Below are 24,940 nucleotides of genomic sequence, written 5' to 3'. Positions count from 1 at the left end.
CGGGGGGGGAGGCGGAGGCGGAGGCGGAGGCGCTTTGAAAGGTGAGAGCGCCAGTGGTGTGCGGACCAGTCTCCTGGCTGGGACTTGCTTGAGCTCCCACTGCTAATGGTTTATTAGAGGGGCGGGGGAAGCCGTGCCTCCTGGCGGGCCAAGAGGAAAAATTCTCGCGGGCGCTCTTTGGGTGGGTCGGAGCGCGCCCGTCAGCCCTTTGCGCCTCTAGCACTCCTCAGCTGAGCTTCAGTGGGCGCGGTGCCCGTTATTTCCGCCTTGGGGAGGTGCTTGAAACTGATGTGGGGAGCTCGGTTGGTGATTTCTCGGGTTTCTGGCCTTTCCAGACCCTTGTAATTGTTTTCTCGGTGCAGAGCCCTTTTGGGGTCTGGGGGTTTCTATCGTCCTGCGCACAACATCGCGAAGCTCGGCCTGAGGGTATGGTTTCCTGGCTACTGTGCTCCTCCCTCCTGGAAGCCCAGTGACGGACTAGTGGGCTAGCAGGCGCTGCGTTCCTGCGTCCCGCCAAAGAGGTTTGTAATCATGAAAATCACCCTTCCGGGTGTTAATTCCTGAGAGGATCGATTCCTCTGTCTACCGCTCATTCCTGCTGGATTAACTTCCATTGTTAACGGATTTTAATGAATAATATAGTTATCCCGGAGACCATTCCAGCAGGATCCACTTTGCGAAATTGTGGACTGTTGGGCTGTGATTCTAAGTGGAGGAAATAGGCTTTCCTCTCTTTATGTTTATTTTTTCGTATCCTATTTCTGTCATATTCTGCTGTCCTGTTTTCCTGCCAATAGAGGAACCAGGATAAATTTATTTATAACAATGTGATAAGAACTTGATCGTAGTCATACACTGTAGCCCTCAAATCATGTATTATGCTGGCTTGTTTTTGGTGTCCCTAGTAATTTCATCAGATTGTGAGCTCCTTGGGAGCAGAGACCATGTTTATTTGATCTGGTGGCAGCACAGTTCCAAGCAGGTCCTTGCATTTTGGTAGATACTCAATAATTATTTTTTGGTTTATTAATCTTTGCTCTCCAAACTGCCATATAAAAGAAAACATCAAAGACGAGTGATGTTTTACACACAAAATGGATCCCTCCCGGTGGAATTTCAAATAATGACCTCGGGTTCCACTGCCTTTCAAATCTCTAAAGTGTTAACTACCACCTGCATCGTTTATACAGCGAGTAGGTGATTTCTAGAATGAATCTTTTCTTGAGTATGAATTAACCTCAAAGTTTAGAAGGAAGTATATTTTTTATGAGAAAGTCAAATGGCATCATCAAAGTACTTTCTTTTAGCTATAGAGGTACTGTGTTAGAGAAAGAACACAAGCAATATGGATTATTGCCTTTAATATCTATTCTTTGGCAGATAACATAGCTATGTATGTGCATCTTATGTTAACCATGAAACACAAAGATGTGATAGTATTAATCGTCTTCATTCACTTATTTAATGCTTTCTGTTTGGAGTCTCTGTTTTTCTCTTTGCTTAAAGGTAAGGTATCGTTACAGAAGCTCGATAAAATTCTCATTTCAGGAAATTAAGTGTATGTTCAGCATATACAGAAGTAACATTCATTTGCATGGATTCTTTTTTGAGTAGGTTGTAAAGACCAAGAGGTATCTTACCCATCAAACTAGCTTTCCTTCACATTCCCTTCCGAGGTTCACTCACCTTTTCCCTTCGTTATCATTCTTCCCTTCCCAGCTAACATAGTAAAGCTACCTATGATTTAAAAAGAAGAGCCAAACATATTCAAATTATCTTTCCTTTTCAGTAACAGAATTTTTGATCTTACTGATATAAATGGTCGTTTTGAAATATGAGAGACCCTGGCAATTTGGCAATTGGCCCAATGAAACCTGATTTATTTTGTTTAAATAAAAGATGCTGCATCGGGCGTTCAAATTCTGCAGTTTTCCAAAATAGTTTTCTCATCAGAGACTGCCTTCGAAATTTTACTTGGGCTCACTGGGGACTCCTTTGAATTTTGTGATTGGTGTTATTAATAAGAGATAGAGGGAAGTCTGCAAATACTCATCTCTTTTGTATTCTTTTCTTGCCTAGGGGATAATAATTTCCAGAAGTTTCTGGTCAAACTCATGTGCAGTAAAATTCAGTTACATAATTTTTTTTAAAAGCATGTTTGTACATTTTAATCGTTATTTTTCTGAAACTAAAATACAGCATGAGAGATAAAATAATGATTTTTAAAAGCTTAATTTTTACTACCTTGTACAAATATGATATTGGCAGCAGTCATTGTGTGGCACTGGACGGGGAATCAAGAGACCCGGTTTCTAATCCCTGCTCTGTCACCAACAAGCTGCATGATCTTTGGTAAGTCATTTAAATTGTATGCCCTTGGCTTTGATATTTATACATAAATATAGCTATCTTCTAAGATCATTGTCAGGATTTAAAAATCAATGTGAAAATGCACTAAAAACTTAAAGTTTCTTTTATAGCTTAACTGTGCAGTCATAAGTTTTTAATAGTGTGACATTCTTAATCATTTCCACCATTGTCATAGGAATCACATGTTTCATGATAAATAACTGACATTCTGGGCATGTTATAGTTTTGTAAGATCATCATCTACTGTATATGAATTTGCTTTTGGGTACTAATAAAAATCATCTTTCACTTTAATGTTCTTTACTGTCCGTATTTGCTTTAGTGTATCTACTGCAACCATATTTGTCATTGTTTTCGTAAATTTTTTTCATTATTTTTCCCAATTCAAACATGTTTATGAGAAAACCATACTTTGTTATTACAATGTGATATACTACATGTGCACATATGCGCACTTAGCTTATGCAGATTTATGTGTTTACAAATACTTTTTTGTACTATATGGCTTAAAAATATAAGATGCCTAGTTCATGTGGTGCTTAACCAAAGAAACAATAAGCTGTTTAAAACCTGGAGGAGAAACTGGGTGCACATATTGTAACGCAGTATAGTGTACACAAAACCATACTTTAAGAGTAATATAGAGGTTTTTTTTAAAGGTTATTTTGACTATACACAATTTTCATCTTTGCTGATTTTAATATAAATCTTTTTTAAGATGCAACCCAAGGATAATTTCAAATAGCAGACTGCCCAGTTGACCAGAATTTGTTAGATTGCTATTACAATGTTGGTTTTATTTTATAGCAGTTACTGTCATAAGGTTATACTTTGGGCAGTGGCTCATTCCTGTAATCCCAGCACTGAGGCCAAGGTGGGAGGATCACTTGAGGCCAGGAGATCAGGACATAGTGAGACCTCCATCTCTACAAAAAATTTAAAAATCGAAACAGAAAGATCGCTTGAGCCCAGAAGTTCAAGGCTGCAGTAATCTATGATCATGCCACTGCACTCCAGCCTGGACAACAGAACAAGACCTATCTCTTAAAAAAATAAAAGTTATATTTCATCCTACACCCTATAATTTCTGCTGTATAATCTTGGCAGCCCCGTTCTGGTTTTACATGAGGTGTTAACCATTATACAGAAAATGTTAATGCCGTATAAACGTACCTGAATTTGTACAATTAAATGAGCTATATCCTCTCTTCCACAATTTATAGGAAAAAAGTAATCCTCTTGGAAAGCTAGAAACACCATCCCATTGCTCAAAAAATTTTTGGCATTGAATTTTTGTAATTACCTTCAGAATTTGCAGCACGTTTTTTGAACACGTTTTTAATGATAGTTAATTCTCATCTTCTTAAATTGAATTTCATTTCTGCAAGCTGCTAACAGGTCTTTATAACCGAGACAAGTGAATTAAGTGGGTATTAAAGTCACTGTTTGGGATAAAAAATGAAGTATGATTATTTTCATATTTTTAGATTTTTTATAGTGTGTGGTTTGTAGAAAGACTCCAGGAATATTCTGTGCTGTGGTGGAAATATTGGAATAATCAGCCTCATAAGGTGACTTCTTTGGTGGGGATAGCTGTCAGTTCAATGTGTACCTCTAACACATGTATTATGAGGTCAGTCTCATTACATGGTCATATTTCTATTCCTTGACAACCACAGAAGTACATATGTTACTTTATTTTCTAGTTATCTTACCTGTCACTAATTGTTCTTTTAATATATACTTGTGATAATTTTAATGGAGTTCATTCTTTTGTAAATGATAGAGCTTTTGTTTTCCTTCCCAATACCATGCTCTGCTTTGCCGTGAAACTTATTTGTTTTATTCACTTAACTACATTATTGGATTGCTAGTTAAGTTTTCTATTGGTTATATTGTATCTTTAACTTTGAGGGGAAAGCCACTCCCATTTTACTAAGGTATAAAGAGGCTGCAGTCTTAGTGGATTATCTCTCAATTTTGCACTGCTCTCTTTTTTATGTCATTTGTTACTTTATAACTGTCTTCGTGTAAATTGATCTTTTATAATTTATATCATTATTCAGAATCCTTTGCCTGCAGGGTGAGTCATCCTGGTAATCCCATTCAGTTTTCTATTCATTTCTCCTTTTTTCCAGCATAAAACTCTTTTTTGTATACCTTTTAAGCCACACTTATGTACTGAACTATGCCATCTTCTTTCTTAAAGCCAGAGTTTTGCCTTTACTATATTACTTGCCTGACATCCCTTTTTCTTTCATTCTTTCTGTTCAAATACAAGAATGCTATCAGATCACATCTGTTCAAGATAAAGTGAAGCACTTGCCTTACTGATCTCCCTGCATCTTTCTACTTTTATTGCAGTTATTTATGTTATTCATTTGATACCAAATACTACCTTGAAATTTTCTTACTTATTATATGTTTTAGATATTTTAGTTCTACACATAGATTATAATCTTCTGAAGGACAGGACCATGATTTTTCTATGTATCCCTTTCAGCACAACATACAACATAATTCAGAATAGATGTTCATATAATTATTTCATAGGCATTCAGTAAATTATTTGTTAAATTAATGTTCTACCATCTTCACTCAGGTATTTCATGTGATTTTGCCTTTGTGGACCATTAAATAAAGCCAAATAAATATAATTTGTACCATAAATGCATTCATTGCTCTAATCTGGTTATCACTGTTATATTCCTAACAGCTTTATTTTGTAGAAGCTTAAGTGAAAATGATACGTGTTAGAAGACACGAAACAAGGAAAAATTCTAAAAGTCATGTGCCTGAGCAGAAATCTCGAGTTGATTGGAGGCGAACTAAAAGAAGTAGTATCTCACAATTATTTGATAGTGATGAAGAGCTTGATAGTGAAGAATTTGATAGTGAAGAGCTTGATAGTGGTGAAAGTGTTGATAATTATGAAAGTTTTGAAAATGACGAAGAGCTTGATAGTAACAAGGGACTTGATTGTAACAAAACACCAGGAAGTGAAAGAGAGCTTAACTTAAGTAAAATTGAAAGTGAAAGAAACAACAGTAAGTGTCTCGTTAACACTGGCAACAGTTCAACATATGAAGAAGAAACGAACAAAACCAAACATAGGAATATTGATTTACAAGATGAGGACAATCATGTAAGTCAAGAGGATAATGATCTCAACAAACACACTGGACAAATAATAGAGGATGATTTAGAAGAAGAACACATCAAGCCAGGAAGAAGAAAAAGGCTGTCCTCTGTGATGTGTGACAGTGATGAGAGTGATGACAGCGATATCCTAGTTAGAAAAGTAGGTGTTAAACGTCCACGTAGAGTGGTTGAAGATGAAGCTTCCTCAGTGGAAATGGAGCCAAAAACTCCTGAAAAAACGTTAGCTGCACGAAAGCGAGAACAACTTCAGAAGCTCAAAGAACTCTCAAAACAGAGATCTCATCTGAGACGCAATAGTGGTAGAGATTTTGAGGTATGTTATACTTTGTTGGATTTGTTATTGTTTTTCAGTTTTTTTCTTAAAGTATTTTATATATAAATCAAAGTGCTGAGTCTGTTCCATTTCTCAATAATTGTAGAATTTATTCTTTAATCATAAGTATTCTTGAACATGTTTGATTACACTATTGTATGTAATATACTATTTTATCATGAGCCTCAGTCCATCCTTTTTTAAAATTGAAAGACTATTTGTTATTTTATATGATCTTTCCTGTTTTTAACTTCTTACAATTCTAATGTCCATTTTAAACATTTTACATCACTTAACCAAGGTATATGCTTCTTATTAATAATTTCAAAAGTTCACCATTTAATATGACAAAATTATTTTTAACTTTAAAATATGAAGTTAATTTCTTTTTTTTTTTTTTGAGACGGAGTCTTGCTCTGTCGCCCGAGCTGGAGTGCAGTGGCCGGATCTCAGCTCACTGCAAGCTCCGCCTCCCGGGTTTACGCCATTCTCCTGCCTCAGCCTCCAGAGTAGCTGGGACCACAGGCGCCCGCCACCTCGCCCGGCTAGTTTTTTGTATTTTTAGTAGAGACGGGGTTTCACCGTGTTAGCCAGGATGGTCTCGATCTCCTGACCTCGTGATCCGCCCGTCTCGGCCTCCCAAAGTGCTGGGATTACAGGCTTGAGCCACCGCGCCCGGCCGAAGTTAATTTCTATGGATCATTTTTTGCTGTCAGATTTAGTATTTTAATTTTATATCCAACTTACCATTTTAATGGCACAATTTACTGAAGCATTTATTTTAAATTAATTAGGGCTCTGAAAAGAAATCCTGCCCAAGCAGTGATGAAGGTGATGAGGAGGAAGAAGAGGATGATTATGAACCTGATGAAGATGGAGATGATAATAGTATCGATGACTTTGTAGTGCAAGATGAGGAGGGTGATGAAGAGAATAAAAACCAACAAGGAGAAAAATTAACTACATCACAACTGAAATTAGTAAAACAGAATTCTCTTTGTAAGTTCAATATTAAGAAAATGTTTCATGAGTTGTTCTTATGATATTATATCAAGTACCAAATTAGCCTTTTAATATCATGTTCAGAATCATTGACTAGGAACTGTGGTTTCATTTTCAGATAACCTTGTCAGTTTAATAGTTTATTCCAGTGGTCTCAGGAACCATTTACATTTTTTAAAATTACTAACCCCCGACACACCTTTACTTCAATGAGTTATGCCTGTCAATATTTACCATTGTAGAAATCAAAACTGAGAAATTTAAAATATATTTATTAATCATTTAAAATAACCCTTAGTAAATTTATTACCTTAATGTAAATAACAATTTTATGAAAAGTAACTATATTTTTTTCTCAAAATGTGATAAATGGCATTGTTTTACATTCTTGTAAATCTTTAATGTCTAGCTTGTAGAAGCCAGCTAGATTATTTTATCTGCTTTTACATTCAGTCTGTTGTGACATGTTGTTTTCGTTGAAGTGTGTGAAAACAATTTTGCCTCACACAGGTAGCTGGAAAAGGGAGGAGTATTTTAATAGTATTTTTAAAATAATTGTTGATATTCTCATTTGATACTGTGCCAAAATTTGACAAATGATACTGCTTTCTTAAAGGTAATATGGAATTCAAAACCATGTAAGTGAACTTTTAGTGCTTACATTACAACCATTGGTCTGTCTTGCAGTTTAAATAGATCATTTCTGCATGCATGATTTTGTGATAAAATGCATTGGTCATTTGGAAAATACTAGTTCAGTGGATGATACAGATCCTCCACAATGTTGACATATTTCATTATATATATTTTTTAATTATATTCATTAATATCACCACCAGTCCCATGAGAATATTTCTCAGGTATTGAGAAGCTGTCGGGCTCAGAATAGCACATACAAGTTTTTCAAAATTCTGATTTCTGCTTTAAAACTTGATTGTTTTCGCCGGGCGAGGTGGCTCAAGCCTGTAATCCCAGCACCTTGGGAGGCCGAGACGGGCGAATCACGAGGTCAGGAGATCGAGACCATCCTGGCTAATATGGTGAAACCCCGTCTCTACTAAAAACTATAACAAAAAAAAAAACTAGCTGGGCGTGGCGGCGGGCGCCTGTAGTCCCAGCTACTTGGGAGGCTGAGGCAGGAGAATGGCGTAAACCCGGGAGGCGGAGCTTGCAGTGAGCTGAGATCCGGCCACTGTACTCCAGAAAAAAAAAAAAAAAAAAAAAACTTGATTGTTTTCATTGGCGACAAAACACTGTGAATTGTTCTTTTTGAACTGACAGGCCTTACTTTGTTCTTTTTTGAGAAAAGTCTGACAGATTCCCAACTCTGAATAACCAGAGCTTGTCACTCCTTCTTTCAAATTAAAATGGTATTTCATGAAAAATGAGGCTTCCCCCCAGCACACACAGTTGCACAGGTGTTTTTCCCCCAAAACAATCATTGTACTTTGGTATGCAGTATAAGTACTTTTTATGCACTTTCCATTTCATCCTATAGAATACTTCAAAGATGTGTACTTCAGATTCAAGATTTAATACAATTAATAATTTTACTACTTCAAAGAGGACATTCTTAAGTGAAAGTGGCTTTTTTTACTGTGAGTGCATAGCAGTAATGACAGTAATGATTATTAGTAGTTTGATGCTACCGCCATGGTTCAAATTAAGGGGCCAGCTGCCTTATTACTTGAAATCACAGATTTCCTTAAATGGACTTGGGCACTATCAGGGATCTGCAGACAAACACTTTGAGAACCATTGGTTTTATCAGACCTTTTGAAGCTTCTCTCAAACAGTGAAACCTATCAAAGATAGGACATTACTTACGTGAAAATATAAATCCTGGAACCTGAAAATGTAAGCTATATTTATTATTATTATGATTCCTATAATTCTACAAAATTTCAAAGATTGTTTTTATGATGTTTTACAACTCTGGTAGGAACAGGCTGTTGGATGGATACATTTTTATTTTTTTCTTTAAGTACATTCTTTCTAAATATTTCGGAAAAGGCCATATTGACTAAAATAAAGCATAACATGACTTGATTTATATCTCATGATTTATAATAAAATAGTGGCTTTTGAGATATGAATCAAATTTCAAGAAATTTGGCAGTTATAGAGATGCCAGTTACAGTTATCTCTATACAGTAAGTTAATGAATGTTTTCCTTATATCAATAGGCACTGGTTCACTTGCCACCTGGACATTTAAATTAAAGGGCTACTCAGGAGATATCCTATTCTAGGTTATCTAGAATGTGATAGAACATTTGCTGAGAGATGCCCACTCATATCAACTCCTGCCAATTAATGGAAATAAAAGGCTAGCATATGGGAACTTCAACTTCTCTACACCTTTTAGTTGTTGGTTATTTTAAGGGCAGTTTTGGAGTTACAGAAATACTGAATGGAATGTATAGAGTTCAAATATACCCCCTCACATACACAGTTTCCCCTATTATTAACCTCATTTATTAGTTTGGTACCTCTGTTACAATTATTATTAAGAGTAATTCATACTTTACAACAGGGCTCATTTTTTAGTACCTTTTATGGGCTTTGACAAGTGTGTAATGACATGTATCTACCATTACACTATCATACAGAGTAATTTCATTGTCCTCAAAATTCCCTGTACTCTAATTCATTCTCCTTTCCTCACTCCTCTGAATCACTGTTTTTACTCTCTCCATAGTTTTGCTTTTGCTAAACTGTCATATAGTTGGAATCACACAGCATATAACTTTTCAGATTGTCTTCTTCCGCTTAATAATATGCACTTAGGTTTCCTCCATGTCTAAACGTGGCTTAATAGCACATTTCTTTTTATCGCTGAATATTTTTCATTGTACGGATGTACCACAGTTTTGTTTATCCATTCACCTATTGAAAGGCATCTTGGTTGCTTACGAGTTTTGGCAATTGTGAATAAAGCTGCTGTGAACATTCGTGTGCAGGTTTTTCTATGGCTATAAGTTTTCAACTCATTTGGGCAAATATGAGGAGGCTTCCTTTAAATACTGAAGCTTCCTTTTAATACTGAGCAGCTGTACCTCAGGAAGATGTATATGTTTTTATGCAATATATTTTATCTTGTGTATTCTTAATTACAGCTTCTCATCCTGCTCTATTATCTAGTCAGTTCTCTTTATTTTCAGTGATTTTATCCCTACAAACTCTTTTTCCTCAACTTGTAACCAAGTTCATGCCTTTCCTCCTTTGAGTTGGCATGTTCATTTAGCTGCTATTTTAAATTTTATCTTTTTGTTCCCATTTCCCAGTACCTCTACAAAGCACTGTATTCAGGCTCTTGCTTGTGTCAGTCCAGTGAAATTGTTCTTACTTAAGTTATTGATACCCTCCTAGTTGCCAAAATACTTTTAGTTCTTATATTAACCAGGTATTGTCATGTACTTTACTACCATTGACCACTCTCACTTTCAGAATGCTCTTCTTTTGCCTTCTGTGGTACCCCCACTTTCTTGCATTTCCCTTTATAATATTCCTTTCCTCTATTGCTATTTACCATGTAAATTTTGATGTTTCCAGGGGTTCCATCCTCAACTATCTTCATTTTGCTGGTGGGTTTGGACAGTCTCTCCCATTACTTCAGTCCAGTCCTTAAGCAGAAATTCCCAAACATTTATCTCTAGCCAAGATTTTTCCTGAACATAAGCCTAATTTGTTATTATCTTACTGAAGGTTGTTATCAGACTTTCAGACATCTCAGGCTCAATAGGAACAAAACTGAATGATTAAGAGGTAATATGAAGGAGTTTTGGGTGGTGATAGAACTGTTTTGGTGTTGGTTATGTAATGTTATGCATTGGCCATAGACCTGTACACCAAAAAGAGTGAATTTTATGGTGTATAAAGTAGTAAAGCTCAATAAAACAAGCCATGTGGGTGCCCGTACTTCCAAAAGACAAAAACAAAACCTAAATAGTTAACCAGCTTCTCTTTTCTCTATTTCTAGTACCCATTAGAGTTTGTGACACATTATAGGAACTCATTGTTAGTTGGGTAGATGATTAAGCATATTGGCTAAAGACTCCTGAATGTTACAGTTCAAGACTCAGAGAAATATTGGACATCAGAGTTTTTCAAACATTAGAGAAAAAACTACACATATTCTAGAGTGATAATTTATGATTGAGTTGATGTTTTTAATATTTAGCAATTTTCAGCAATATCTAAATATAATAAATAAAAGTTAATATAAACAGTTCTCAATTTACCAGGGAATTATGTTCTAAAAATTGCTATAAGTTAATTCTTACATTTGAAAATCAAACTACAGTTTCTCATTAAAACAGTAACCTATATGATGAATAATGAACACCACTCTATGACTTGGGTTAAGTTGTAACTAGGCTAGTATTCCCAGATTCATTCTCCTGCCAATGAATCATATTCAACATATCAGAATTTGGGAGAAACATCTCCTAACTCTAAATTCAGTATTTCAGTTGACAATCGGAATCACTAGTCCATGCACTTTCCTTTTTGAAGTGAGCAATTTTAACCTATAGGAAGACATTTTGTAATTTCCTATCTGCCATTTGGCTCTGAGAGATGCACCACACACTAGTTTCCCTCTTGCTACATAGTTGAAGACAGTCATAGTCTTTTTCTTTTATTATCAATCCCTGTTAGTGTCTCTTTATATTTATTCTGAAACTACAATTCTTGGAAAAGATATGGTAGGGAGTAAAAGGACAAAATAGCAGTGGTCCATTGCATACCACGTTTACATAGTTCACACACTAAAAATATTGTATGCAGGTAAAGAGGAAAAATCTTCAGATTTGTGGATACCTTATTTACCTAGTACTCTATCATATATTCAGAGTGACAGAATCAAGTAGTAGAAATAAGAGTAGAATACATTTCAGTCTACTATGCCTTGCTAGAACAGTAACACACTTAGTCTCCATCTACTAATTAAAGAAAATCATTCTATTAACACAATAGAGAATGGGCCTAAGAACAGACTCAGAACCATTTATGTTAAATATTAAATTTTAGAACGTTCCCTTGTTCTAGGATAAGTAAAAAGTACCTGTGAAATTTATTGCAGTATAAGGTAAAGGTAGACTCAGAGGAAGAAAATAACTGAAAAATGTTTCATTAAAGGAAACAAGAAAGTGCTATAAAGCATATGCTATACAGTCTATGAAAAAGAAGTTATAAAGAGAGAACAATTTGAGGTGAAAGGGAGCTAGCTAAAAGAATTGCCAAAAATTTTGAAATGTGAAGTCAGAAATAACATCTATTGAAAGCAGTCGATAGCAGAATTAACAGTACAGAAACTCTCATGAGTGACAGGAGATAGTTAAGAAGTTCTAGTGTAGAGAAGAAAAAAAAAATAGTTGTAAAGGAGAAGATAATAAAGGACTAGAAACGAAGACCCTATTTTACAAATTTGGGGGAGGGGGTGGCAGAAATACAGAACAAATGGAAATGTAAAGGAAGAAAATTTTATAACTTTAGTTAGATATGTAAAAGAAAATTTGAAAGTACTAAAAATCACCATATTTTTGGATGGGAAAACATAAGATATGAATTCAAAGTTATTATAGAAGAAAGTATTCTTGAGGTATTTTCATAACGCATAACACATTTATGTAGATTAGAGAGGCCCACATTCCTAATAAATTGATGAAAATAGTTTTGCAAACAGATGTATGAACTTTCTGTAATTATAAGAATAAAGAAAAATCTCTAATCATTCTTTTTAGAACTATAAAAATAGCTTAATATTAGAAGTCATTAATATATTGATATATCAGTAGAGAAAAAAACATATAATTTATTGAGATCCTAGGAGAAACATCAGTTACATTCAATGTCCATACCTGGCTTTTAAGAAAAACAGTTCTTAAAAAATTAGTAATAGGAACATATGTCCTTTACATAACAGTATTTTAAACCAAGAGACAACAGCATACTTAAAATGAGGAACATGACAAAAATATTTTCTACTAACTTTGTTCTAGATGTTTTGGAAAATGCAACAAGACATGAAAACAAAAGAAATATAACTATTGAAAAAGAAAAGACATTTGAACATTATGTATGTGTGTGTGTGGGTGTGTGTGTATTATGTACACACATTTAAACTAAAAGTTTCTGATTTAACCAAGGATACAGAAGTTAAGAGAAGGGATATAAATACTTTGAAAGCAGGAGTAGATGTAGCATATCTTTTCATGGCTTGCATCACATTCTTTTTGCCCTACAGGGATGAAGATGGGGGAGATAATGTTAAAGTAGAAAAAGAAATCAGTTTCTTGCTTTGCCTCTGCCTCATATACTAGGCTGATACCTCCATTCCAGAAGAAAGTGCGTCAAGAATCTACATGCTTTTACCTAAGCAAATATTTGTAAACATTCTCTTGGTTCTTGAAATAAATTTAGCACTAGCAAGACCACATCCTCCTTGGGGTTGTGGGAGACAGCAGAGATAGTGTCCAGGAATCTTTTAACAGTGTTCATCTCCAACTCTGTAGTGTCCCAGGAAACTTATCTCCCAGAAATATCCAAGATAATCTGACTATTTTTAAGTTGGTAAAAGATCTCAGAAAAATCACCAGATTCACAGTAAGTGTGTAAATCTCAGTGGTTCTCTTGCATACTAACAATAATTACTTAAGTGATATAATCAGGAAAAATTCCATCTACAATGGCAACCAAAATAAACTTCCTAAGCCTACTATTAAGAAGAAGAGCACAGCTTTGTAGATAAAAAAAATACACTTCACTGTGAAACAGAACAGAAAACATGGATAAGCAGAGAGACAAGCATGTTTCTGAAAGGTAATATGCGTAGAACAAGAAGTTACTTCTTCTGAAACTAATTTTTTTGGTTAAACTTTGCAAAACAGTTCTGAAGAATGACAGCCAGACCAGTAGGAAAGGCAGATGGTATTAAAAAAAAAAAAAAAAATCTTGGCATCTATGTGAAATTAGTATGTGGTATATAGGATACAAGGAAATCAACGAGGAATGATGAGACTGCCAAATGACTGGCTCTATGGAAATTGATTAACTACTTTAGAAAAAAATAAGTTATGCATAAACACAAATATAGTTTCCTTTTTTATACTTTTTCCAGGTTTTTTAAATAGTCATGGGGAAAGCTTATTTAAAATATTTAAAATATTGTTTAAAACAATATTCCTGGGACATTCCACAGAAGCTCATTCAATATAGGGATTAAAGCACTGAGAAAAGCTCTGGAGGAGAGCTAAGCTCTAAGCCTCATTTTTGCCTCCGTCTAATTGTGTCACCTTGGATAAGTTATTTTGTCAATGAGAATGCCATTTTTCTTGAGATGGGAGATTTGAATCTTATTTTCTCCAGTTTTCCATCCAAGTCTAAATTTTGTGTTGTGACATATATCAAATCTACCATGTATAACAATATTTAACTAGGGGATGGGAACATATAATCTGGAGTTAGACTGAGTTCCAGCCCTAGTTCTGAAACTTACTGTTTGGTCTTAGGAAAGTCTTTCATCCTCTCTATATTTCATTTTTCTCAACCAGAAAGGAATCTAGGGTAATGGTAGTATCCCACAGGCTTGTTGTGTAAAATAAAGCAGTGCATGTAAAATGCTTGCAATGATGCCTGGCATATATTTTGCTCAGTAATATTTTTCAATTTGAAATTCCAGGAACATTATCCCACTACCATCCACCAGTCCACTCAAGCATAATTAAATAGAAGCCTTTTTCCTGACTTTTTTGAAGTGCATTGTTACACATTGATAAAAAAAGAATCTTAGGGACAAAACTCCTCAAATGATTTTGATTTCTGCCCTTTTCATTTCCTCTCAGGGTCTTTGAAATAGAACAGCAGTTCTCAAGACTAACAGATGAGTAGTATTGGACATAAGGACAATCAAGAACGATACATTCAGTAGGATGAAATATTCTATTGCATCTTGTATGATAGTTAAACTTAGGTGCACATGGGATGAATTTGATTTGTTTCTTAACACATCTGTTAGTATTCCCAGTGTCTCTTAATACCATTTGAGAAATGCTATTATACATACAGTTTACATGGATTTTAACGCAAATAAAATTGCCCAATATTATATTATATCCAGAGTTTGATAACAGTCTAGTCAAAGTTAAATTCTATTCAAGTATTATTTCATTTTTTAATTATGCTCTACTGATTTTTAAGAAAATATTACATTCATTAAAGGCCATGATTATTGCCTTTGATCATAGGCCATCTAAAGGCTAATAACCAAATGATCTGCTATTGTCACTGATTTTTAGTATTACTTTTTTTTTTTTATCTCTTTAGCACTTCTATAGGTGTCTCCTTAGAAAAGAACGCATACTAAAATGTACCCTGAAGTCTGAAAGAGAGTTATACGGCCCTTTGTGTAACTAAAATATAAATGAAGAGGGTTTTCCATGTTGAATCCCATCTTTCTTTTTACTTCAAGTGGAAGGAGAGTCAAAATCTATCCATGGTTGCTAATGATAGGTCTTATTTTGCTTTAATCCCTTGTCAGACATCTTCTATATTTCTTGAAATACTCAGTCTGCCCTTAATATGTCCTCACAGGTGCCCCGAGCAGGGCATGTATTCTACAGTGACTGTTGGATCAAGGAAGGGGTTGTGGTTGGTAGAGAACATTTCCACAGTCATAATAAACTCTGATCCAAAAGTAATGAGAATAGTAGGAATCTTCTCTCTTACCACTGCCTGGCCTGTCGCAACAGATGATGTCATGTATGAGATTTGGTTAGTGAGAAAGTGGGCTTAAATATGTGATATGGGGAAGGAAATAGACAGGTTTTCTAAACTGATGTAGAAAATCCTAAATCTGGGGCAGCAAGAAAAGGGAAATGAAGTTTTTGTAGCCATTGGAGTTCTGGCTAAGGTAGCAGTTCCCTAGACAATTTCATATGTAACGTGTTTTAAAGAATAAGACATACTAATCTGTCTTTGGAGGTTTTCTCTCTTGTTCTAAGTGTCAGATTGACAAATACAGGTGTTCAAGGGATAATTTTTATTTTTTACAGCATATTTTAATATTCTCTGAACAGTTTTCTTAAGTTCAGGAAGTGAAGATTTGAAATTACAACTAGACAGTTTGGATTGGAAGCCAATAAGTTTGGAAAAGGGAGATTTGCTCCGTGACTAGACAAGTCATTGAGGAAGCTATAAAATTAGGATGATTAAGCTGTTTCTGCTATCTATAGTTTTAATTTCTTAGCATTGGAGAATGGAACCTATTGTATTCAAGAAATTATTTTGTCTGCTCTGTTCTAATATATATTTAAAATTAATTTCAGATTCTTTTAGTGACCACTATACTCATTTTGAAACAGTTGTGAAGGCTCTTCTGATCAATGCTTTAGATGAATCTTTTCTGGGAACATTATATGGTAAGTTAATACTATGAATGAAACAATTGGTGTTTATTTATTTTTCCAATTTTAAAACAACCTCACTTTTAAAACTATGTAGATTAAACAAAACCATCGATGATCATTTGTAAGACCTTCCAATGTTTTCCCTGTAGGATCAACTACATCAAAACTCCATTCATGTAAAATGCTTGTTAGTGTTCATTATCTGAGATATGTGGAAGGTAAGTTTGTGACAGGTCCTTGCCCTTAGAGAGTTAACAGTGAATTTGACAATATAACACCTAAAACAGCAGAGTGTCTTAATACCCATGTGCCAAACTCAGCCTCCCTGAGCTCTGAATTTCATTAAAAATTCCATGCTGTTTTCTGCTTTTGTGCCTTTGTCCATGCTGTTTCTTCTTAGAATAGAATCCCTTTTTGTCCCAGATGTTTTAGGTGAGTATAAAAACATTTCTTCTATGAATATGTCTGTGACCCATTCACATAATATTTGTCATTCTCATTTGTGCCACCATCATTCTGAGTATGGTAGTACTCAGTGCTCATTTATATGCACTTTTTATCTTGTATTGAAAATGTATTTTTGCTTTCTTCCCTTGTCATAGTGCAGGAGCAAATTTATGTGTGTGTATATATATATATATGGGGATATATATATCCCCATTTCTCTTGCATCTAGCACAGAATCTGGCATTTAATAGACTATAAATATATTGTGTTGAATAACTAATTGCCAAATAAGATTTCATTTACAATATATTGAACACATATTTATTGAATGCTTACTGTAAGCTAGGCATTATTTGAGGGCTGGGGATATGACAGTGACTTAAGACATGTTAGATTCCTGCACTCATGTTACTTTAGCCTAATGGGAGAGACAGACAATAAATGAGTAAACAAAATATAACATAATACGATTTCAGTGAGTAATTAGTTCTTGTAAAAAAAGAGTAAAATAGGGTAAGAAGATTGAGAATAAGGGAAGGTAAAGTTTATGTTATATACTAGTTAGATTGGTCAAAAATTCTTGGGGTAACTTTTAAATAGAAACCTGAATGAAACAAAGGGAACAAGTAATACTTGGACTACTTGCTTAGCAGGGGGCAAAGGAGGTGCTAAGGCATTTAGGAAAGAATAAGTTTGGTGTGTTCAAGAACAACTAGAAGGCCTGTGTGGCTGAAGTGGAATGAGACAGGAAAGAAGGAAAAGAGAGGAGCTTGGAGGAGTAGGCTGAGGACAGAAGGGCTTTGTAAGCCATGGTAAGGTGTTTGAATTTGTGATTATTTAAAGAAACATGATAAATTCATTAGCTAAATAAATTAATAAAACTTCAAATAAGACAGAAAAATAAGGCTTAAATTCATACTATGACAGATATATGTAGAGAATATACTATGAACCAAATCAGGAAGGCAGTAACAATTGCAGCATGCTAAAGAAGAACGAGGAAAAGGCCTAGACAGAAAAGAGTATTCTGATTTGTTGATACAAGGAGTTACCATGGGATCAGTAGAATAGAGTCAATTGTAGATGACCCTGAAAGCCTATTCAAAAGTTTGAACTTTATCTGGAATTCAGGGGCTAATTTCATGTCAGTTTTGTATAAGAGAATAAAAGATAATTTGGTAAGCTTTTTCATCTGGCTTTTTTTGTTATCAGAAAATAATGTTAAAGCTTGATGCTTACAAAGAGAACTTTTTGAGACAGAGTCTCGCTCTGTCACCCAGGCAGCAGTACAGTGGTGTGATCTCGGCTCACTGTAAGTTCTGCCTCCCGGGTTCACTTCATTCTCCTGCCTCAGCCTCCCTAGTAACTGGGACTACAGGCGCCCGTCACCACGCTTGGCTAATTTTTTGTATTTTTAGTAGAGATGGGGTTTCACCGTGTTAGCGAGGATGGTCTTGAGCTCCTGACCTTGTGATCCGCCCGCCTCGTCCTCCGAAGTGTTGGGATTACAGGCGTGAGCCACTGTGCCAGCCTGTCCTGTTTTTTCTTAATGTTCTGATGGAATGATTTTTTAAATATGTTTTTTTCCTAATTTAAATGCTTCCAACCAAGTTGGGAAGAAATTTTTAAGTATTAAATTGTTTAAATATTTCTTATTAACAAAATGATTTTTTTATTGTTTATCCTCTGAACAGATGGCACAAGGCAAAAATCATATGCAAAAGATATGCTAACATCTCTTCATTATTTGGATAACCGCTTTGTTCAGCCTCGTCTAGAGAGTTTAGTATCTAGAAGTCGTTGGAAAGAGCAATATAAGGTATACAGTTTGTTTTTGAATCTCATCTTGGGGGTGGAGGCAGCAAACCTCTCAGGATTTTAAAATCCAAACTGAATAATCTTTTAAAATATTGACATTTCTTTGTTAAAAATCAGCTTATTATTTCTCACATCTTCTAAAAGCTATTATTGTTTTAATCGTTCACATTAACTATATCTATCCAATCATTAAGTGGTTCCAAATGATGAATAACTTTAGAACATATCCAGGGCTTAGCCCATCTTTTAAAATGAGGAGATTGTCTCACAGGGTGTTGTTATGTCAGAAAAGAGAGTTCCATAGCCAAAGAAATTTGAGAACCAGTGGATTTAATGTAAGCTGGTTTCTTTACTGGAAGACTTTTCCCAAGCATTATATGTGAATTTATACTATAAATATTCAAAGGGGGATATGGAATGCAATATTCCCTAAATTCATGTTTTACTCTATGAAGCTCTGTTTATGAAACACCTGTTTACCTCTTATGATACCATATTGTGGTGGGTTATACTGAATTTGGATAATATGATGTTGGAATAATAACTGTAAGATACCAAGAAGTATTAGCTGAAAAATTGAGACACAGATGATTCAGTAAGATCTTAATTAGGATAAGCTGGGTTATGCTACAAAAGATAAAGAATATGACAAACAAAATAAACCAACAATAAAATCCCAATGGCTTAACCCAACAAAGTTTATTTTCACTTATATATCCAGTGTTAGTCATCAGGGATGCTCTGCTGGTGGTAGTCACTCAGAGAACTGAGCTGATAGAGGTCAATAAAGGTTTCATCTTAACATGTGCTTCCATGGAGTACAGCAGAAGCAGGAAAGGAAGGTGATTAGTTATTTATTCTGCCTGAATTTCAGCCTGTAAGTAATACATGTCATAAAGTGCCATGAAGTATGAGAAATATGAAAAGTTGACCACCAGAAAATGTAGTTTTCAATCATATAACATAAAAAGTAAACTGTCAGTATATTGGATACTTAATTACCATCCACCTGGTAGAGGATATGAACGTGATTTAGTAACCATGCTAATATGCTCATTGTTTGCAGTTCAAATACTGTATTAAACCTAATCTATGCTACCAATTAGAATAGTGGTATCTAGCACAGGCCTAGAACATAAGCAGAAATACTCAGGGACAAGTAACTTCATAGCTTAATAATGAAGCTTATTTGTGAACACCAAGTGTTTTCTTAGTTTATTTACTCATGGATAACTGAGCTATTAAACTGTCCATATGAATACCAGACACATGGCAGTCCTAGTGCCAACATTTTTTTTCCACAGGACTGCAGTAAGTTATCATAGGAGGATTGAATTATTTCTGGAATATTTTTGTGGAAAATATATAATTCATACAATGGAAAGTGAATGTGATTTTTTTTCTCAAGTTTTAACTAGCCTACTTGAATTATTTTTCTTTTATCATCCTACATTGTTGCTGCTGCTTTTTTTAACTGATACCTCATTAATACTAATTAGAGATGAGAAATGAAAAAGAAGTAGCAACCACATAAGTGTAAGAGATATGAAACTAGTTTTCTCCTAGTCTGGTTTATTTTCATGCAATAGCCAAGATTATAAATTTTTTTATTTAAACGTATCTTGTAAAATACCTACTGTGTGCTCAATATTAAAGTAAGAAATGTCAGGGTGTTTTGCTCTTATATCTCTTTATATTGTGGTTCCTAAGATGTTTTAATTTGATTAGATTCTTATTTTTATTTTTATTCTTTATCTTTTAAACGTTTTTTATATTTTTTGTTTTCAGGAGCGGGTGGAAAATTATTGTAATGTAAGTATTCGTTTGAAGAATCCTGAAAACTGTTCCTGCCAGGCTTGTGGACTGCATCGCTACTGTAAATATTCAGTACATTTATCAGGAAAGTTGTATAACACCAGGACCATGAAAATAGATAATTTCATGTCCCATGATAAGCAGGTATTTTCTTCCCTCTAATTTTAATTTTCAGTATTTAGAAATTTTTCGTTCATAAACTTGCACAGATAACCCTAAGTATCCTAAGGAGAATTTGACCCAAGTGGAAACATTTTTGGCATATAGTCCACCAAATTGGCAACCCACAAGTAAATAATGGAAGATAGCTGTTCATCTAATATGAGAGAATTCAAAAAACACTGTACTTCAACTAGACTCTGTTAGAAGTATGTCTGAGTCTAGAGCAATCACCACATAGTTAAGATGCTATTAATTCTGTATGAATAGAAAAAATTGAAGAGTAAGTGTTTTTTAGACAAGAGCATAGCAGTATAATGTGAAATGATAAAAAGCACAGATGCTGGCAACTTCTATTTATTTTTTCAATCTTTATAAGATTGCTGCATTTACAAATGCGAAAATTACATTTATAAATGCAAAAATACTGAGAACTTTTTCTTGTGAGTCTACATATCCATGCAGGAGGTGTATGTTTAGAGAGGTAGAGACCCAAAGTTGGCTCTGAATCCTCTCAGTCAATTATTAAGATGGAAATATAATATTTACCTGAATTCTTCTATTAAACTGGGTAGCGATTTCTCAGTATTATTGAGCAATAGTTGACCAGATCCCTCTGAGAGATCTGGGTTGCAAGAATGACTTAGAAAGTTTTTATGGGGATAATGAATTCAGAATTGTCGGTAATGTTTTGTTTGATATGTCACTATAAAAAAAAAATATATATATATATTTAACAGTCATATGCACATTTCCCCATTGTTTAAAAACTGACCTATGACTTTTTATGACATAAGATATTTGGAATCCTAGCAAAAGTGATTTCATACATTAGGGAGCATGTTCTGTTATGCAGATCAAATACATTGCTATGCATTCATGGTCTTTGCTGTCTGTAGCTAATCCTGAAGAGGAAAGTAGAGTAAGAAAATCACTTCTAGGGGCCGGGCGCGGTGGCTCAAGCCTGTAATCCCAGCACTTTGGGAGGCCGAGACGGGCGGATCACAAGGTCAGGAGATCGAGACCATCCTGGCTAATATGGTGAAACCCCGTCTCTACTAAAAAATACAAAAAATTAGCCGGGCGAGGTGGCGGGCGCCTGTAGTCCCAGCTACTCTGGAGGCTGAGGCAGGAGAAGGGTGTGAACCCGGGAGGCGGAGCTTGCAGTGAGCTGAGATCTGGCCACTACACTCCAGCCTGGGCGACAGAGCGAGACTCCATCTCAAAAAAAAAAAAGAAAAAAAAGAAAAGAAAATCACTTCTAGAGCTCTGACATTCCTGTGAAGTAGTAAAGATTCCATATAAAATAGTTATTCAAATATTTAAAAAACAAAGAATAAACTGAAAGCATGAACTAAAAGCAAAGAACATCAATATTGCCAGTCACATAAGAGAAAACTATAAAAGTTAACAAATATATGGGAAAATGGTTATTCTGCATGTAAGGATATATAATTAAAACTACCTTAAGATGCCAGTTGATAACTCTTAAAGTGGCAAAGTATTTTCAAATCAAATGATAAAATGCAGTGCTATCAAGGTTGCATTGAAACTAGTAAGTTCATGGAAACTAAGATTCCTAGAGGAAAAAAGGGGTAATATATATCTTTTAAAAATACTAGATTTTTAGAGCTAGAGTCACAAAGCTATATACATACTCAATGTCTATAAGTTTATCTTTTGCAAAGCAGTTCAGTAAAAAGCAAATGATATAATCATGAAGTTAATAAATAATGCTAGTTTGAAAGCATAATAGTAATTAGTATTTGCACTGTCTTGGCATCTGATAAAAATGTGTGTATACGTATATAACTGTATGTGAACGTTAAGTTAGTTATTGTGTATGTTAAGAGAGTGTGATTAATTGTTTTTAAATGAAATTGTTTTTTCAGTAATTTTTGCTTTAAAGTGAAGAATGAATTAAAATTTATTTTACATCCTACTTCAATACAATGTAAATGCATATATGGAAATAAAGAAAGGAAGGGAGGGAGGTAGGGAGGGAAAATAAACCTAGTTATGATCCAGAGCATTAAAGAGATTGTTCCTAACCCCACACCCATCTTCAAGTTATTCTGAAAACTAATTCTTTATTTTGTGTTGCTGCTTGTAGTTACATAAAATTGAGACTCTTTAGGATTAACTAGGGTTCTTTTTGAGGGTGCAAATAATACTTTTAAGGAATTCACTTAACATCAAATTTGTTTCATAAGAAAACTTTTCTCCTTACTGCAGCTTCTTTGAAAGAAAGGATGTCTTGATGGAAAGTGGAATTATTGAGGGAAGAGTAATTTTGGTTACAGCAGTATTGATAGGGTACTGAGGTGAGAGGCCTTGGACCACCAGATTTTGATAAAGTTTAAGGGCACAGATGAGAAGGAAATCACCTGGATGAAAGAGAGTTGTGAAATCTGAAAGGTAGTTTGGGAGAACTAAAAACCATCTTGGATTTATGTTTAGTTTTGCCCAGAGTCTATCCAGACTCATTAAAATGCTTCAGATTAGGTGGGAAGAAGCAATAATTTTTGAGGCAAATGGCATTGTATAATATGTCCGTGCAAAAAACAACTAACCAACCAAACAAGGGCAAATAGAACTGTTTGGATTGGTATTGTACTACCTCTTTCTGAAGACCCTGAAACAGAAAAGAAACTTTTCCCCAGACTTACTGTTTCCTTGAGAATCTTTTTTCTTTGTTCTTCATACTTCCATAAGGAGCTGGCTCCTCTGCATATAAATAAGAGCTTAGAGAAATACTTCAAAAAGCTACCTACAGTTAGCTGAATATTACCAAGTCTGCATAGTGCATGTTTCATTATATTTCCTTGCCTCAGTTTGTTATCCAGATTTAATTTACACTCTATATGATATAGCTGTTAAATTAGAAATGAGATTCTTTCTTCGGCTTTAGGAAAATTCAGTGATAATTTTTATCTCCATTTCCAATTTTTACATATGTACGATCAGTTGACTCATACTGATAACTGACTCAGTCTCATATTTATCAGTTCATACAACTGTGCTTAACCCTGCATAGTGGCCCGGTCATCATTTATATGTCATCTTCCTCATCTCTGTGAACACTCACCACAGCACTTATTTTTCTATCTATGGTATTTTTTATACTAATTTTCTTGTTAGAATAGTTTCCTTAATGTACAGAAATTGAACTAGATAATTATAGTTCTAAATATATTTTTCTGGACATTTACGGAAATTATTCTAACACCATAGATTAATGTTACCTGTTTTAGTACTTTATACAAATTGATTCCTACAGTGTAAGCTGTATTGTACTGTATACTTCAATTCATATGGTAAAGAAATACAATGGACTGTAACAATATGCTAAAAACAGGAATGGGTGAGGGGTTAAGTTCACTTGGAGTATTACACCTATCCTTTGCATCTACTGTATTCTGTGAAACTTTACAGCAGTGGTGCCCTTCCATATAGGTTCTTCCATATAAAATGTGATCATGTTTTGGGAAAAAATAATACAAGAACATTTTAAGGTAATTTTCGATTTATAGATCTATATGATGATAAGTAGATGCCAAGAGGGGTAGGAATTAGAAGTGAAAAGAAGTAAACCATGATGTTAAATATTTTCAAAAGATACTTGTTTTTCATACAGGAAAAAAAATAGGATTTTTAAACACCTCTCCTTCCCTCTCATTTCAACTTAAAAATGAAGGCCGGGCGCGGTGGCTCAAGCCTGTAATCCCAGCACTTTGGGAGGCTGAGACGGGCGGATCACGAGGTCAGGAGATCGAGACCATCCTGGCTAATATGGTGAAACCCCGTCTCTACTAAAAAATACAAAAAACTAGCCGGGCAAGGTGGCGGGCGCCTGTAGTCCCAGCTACTCTGGAGGCTGAGGCCGGAGAATGGTGTGAACCCGTGGGGCGGAGCTTGCAGTGAGCTGAGATCTGGCCACTGCACTCCAGCCTGGGCGACAGAGCGAGACTCCATCTCAAAAAAAAAAAAAAAAAAAAAAAGCTATACAGATAAATTCCTCTTGTTTTGTGGAAATACAGAATATGTGTGATAGAAATACAAATCACTTTATCATATGCCTATACTTCATATAGAATAGCTGTAGCTGAGTTCTCCCACACAGTCTACTTTGATGGCAGAAATGGCGACACACAGGGTACCCTTATAGTCACTGCAACTTTTGTGTTGTCTTTTTACACAAAGTTGGAAGTATTAGCAACTGAATTGCTGAAATGTCATTACTACCAGGACTGCTTTGATGATAAGGTTGAATTGGAAAAGTTAATTTTAATAAGCAAGCCATGTACAGTAATAACTGTTTACTTCTAATGATCTGAAAAACAGGGAGGTTTTTACAGAGCCATGAACAGAAATCTGAACATGATTTTCTTAAACTTTTGGAGATTTAAAGAAGGGTTGTAAAATGTCCAAAATACAATTTTCCA

At 34.8% G+C, this 24,940-nt stretch overlaps 1 protein-coding gene across 2 annotated transcripts in view; it reads left to right on the top strand.

The window, feature by feature from the left end:
- The first annotated feature begins 7 nt into the window (after positions 1-7).
- Positions 8-24,940, top strand: part of CCDC82 (coiled-coil domain containing 82) — a 33,710-nt gene continuing 8,777 nt past the window's right edge. The window contains exons 1-6 of one of the 2 annotated variants that reach the window (XM_011926601.1): positions 8-41; positions 5,100-5,845; positions 6,640-6,844; positions 16,176-16,268; positions 18,398-18,522; positions 20,310-20,480. In XM_011926601.1, coding sequence (XP_011781991.1) covers positions 5,114-5,845; positions 6,640-6,844; positions 16,176-16,268; positions 18,398-18,522; positions 20,310-20,480 — 1,326 coding nt within the window. In that variant the 5' untranslated portion in view covers positions 8-41; positions 5,100-5,113. Of the gene's footprint in view, positions 42-4,567; positions 5,846-6,639; positions 6,845-16,175; positions 16,269-18,397; positions 18,523-20,309; positions 20,481-24,940 lie in introns of those variants that run through there. The other variant, XM_011926600.1, reaches the window with a different exon arrangement.

The sequence above is a fragment of the Colobus angolensis genome, unplaced genomic scaffold, assembly GCF_000951035.1.
Source record: "Colobus angolensis palliatus isolate OR3802 unplaced genomic scaffold, Cang.pa_1.0 Scaffold7, whole genome shotgun sequence".
Lineage (NCBI taxonomy): Eukaryota > Metazoa > Chordata > Mammalia > Primates > Cercopithecidae > Colobus > Colobus angolensis.
Note: the sequence above shows the minus strand (reverse complement) of the source record. Positions and strands in the feature narration are given on the sequence as shown.